Source organism: Capsicum annuum, unplaced genomic scaffold (assembly GCF_002878395.1).
Source record: "Capsicum annuum cultivar UCD-10X-F1 unplaced genomic scaffold, UCD10Xv1.1 ctg52014, whole genome shotgun sequence".
In the NCBI taxonomy this organism is placed as follows: Eukaryota; Viridiplantae; Streptophyta; class Magnoliopsida; order Solanales; family Solanaceae; genus Capsicum; species Capsicum annuum.
Window position 1 is genome coordinate 1 of NW_025860004.1, and position 1701 is coordinate 1701.

Below are 1701 nucleotides of genomic sequence, written 5' to 3' on the forward strand. Positions count from 1 at the left end.
TTCATTTCTACATAGTCCAATGCATGTTGGTTTCATCTCCATGGAACCTAATAGTCTCTTCATCCCTCAATACCTTGATTCCGATCTTGTCCTCTTTGTTCATCACGGTAATTAAGAGTTTAACTTCTTATACATTGACATTGTATAAAAAGAATTCATCAAGTTGCCTAAACGATAACTACATAGTCTTTCATAAGAAGCGGGACTAATAGCCTGGAAAAACACTAACAGGTTAAAATACACGTGTAGTATAGAAATTAAATTATAAGCCTGATGTCCATTTGTTATGAATTGAATACAGGGGAAGCAAGAGTTGGAAACATCTATAGGAATGAATTAGTAGAAAGGCATTTGAAGCATGGAGATGTGTACACAATACCTGCTGGATCAGCTTTCTATTTGGAGAATAGAGCTGAAAACGAGAGACTTCGCATTATTTGCAGCATTGATATTAACTCAGAATCCATGGGATGGCATGCTTTCCAGGTAGCCTTGGTCAAATTCTCAAAAATTTATCATTTGATCTACTATTTCTTGTCTTTGGTTTATCGTCCTATTTCTTCCCAAAGCTTCGTAGTAACTTCGGGTAACTATTTTTCAGTCTTTCTTCATTGGTGGTGGAATTCATCCAGCATCCGTTCTTGCTGGATTCGATCATAACACATTATCAACAGCTCTTAATGTGAGTATTCAAGGGAATTTAATTTTCCTTACTACATTTATCAGCAGGACAACAAATTGAATCAAAATTATGTAAAACTCCAGGTCTCGACAGCAGAATTAAGGAGGTTCTTGACCAGGCAATCTTCCGGACCAATCGTGCATTTATCTGGTTCTCATCACACAGACGTTTGGACCAAATTCGTAGCCCAAGAATCCCATCAGAAACTAGCGCACTTGAAGAGGATTGTGAATTTGGAGAAAGAAGTTAGACCAAAAGAGGAGGAATCAACATGGTCATTGAGGAAATTTTTGTGTGCTTTATTAAAAAGAAAAGATGTTGTCAAGAGAGGGAATCACAAAGCTCCATCAGCGTACAATCTGTACAACAGGAAGCCCAATTTCAAGAATGACTATGGATGGACCAAGAGTGTGGATGAGTCTGATTATTCTCCTCTACAACAATCTGGCAATGGCGTTTACCTTGTCAATCTATCTCCGGTAATGATCATTTGCATGTATTGACTCAAATATCTTCATGTGAAAGCAAATCACACTTAACCTGGTCCGTATATATATAACAACTTTTCTTTTCTTTTCTTGCTTACATGTTTTATCTATTTTTACTTGAAAATGTAGGGATCCATGATGGCACCTCATGTAAATCCAAGAGCAATAGAGTACGGAGTAGTGTTGAAAGGGACTGGCAGAGTTCAAATTGTGTATCCGAATGGGACTTTAGCCATGAATGCAAGAGTACGACAAGGGGACGTCTTTTGGGTGCCAAGGTACTACCCATTCTGCCATATTGCTTCAACGAATGGCCCATTTGAGTTCTTCGGCTTCACAACATCAGCAAGGAGGAACCATCCTCAGTTCTTGGTGGGTAGGAACTCATTGATGCAGAGTTTGAGAGGGCCAGAATTTGCAGCTGCATTCGGAATTGGTGAGAAAAGGCTTAAGAGGATTGTTAATGCTCAACGTGAACAAGTCATCTTGCCATCATCATCAGATTCTCCTGACGACGAGGCAATGTACGGA

The 1701-nt window shown here is 39.1% G+C and overlaps 1 protein-coding gene across 1 annotated transcript; it reads left to right on the plus strand.

Moving 5' to 3' along the window:
- Positions 1 to 4: 4 nt before the first annotated feature.
- LOC124892923 (vicilin-like seed storage protein At2g28490) lies at positions 5 to 1698 on the plus strand (the record flags this gene model as incomplete). Its single annotated transcript, XM_047404101.1, has 5 exons — positions 5 to 107; positions 302 to 486; positions 602 to 682; positions 766 to 1161; positions 1300 to 1698. Coding segments are annotated over 5 exons (1164 nt in total), but the record flags the coding sequence as incomplete, so codon positions are not given.
- Positions 1699 to 1701: the final 3 nt, after the last annotated feature.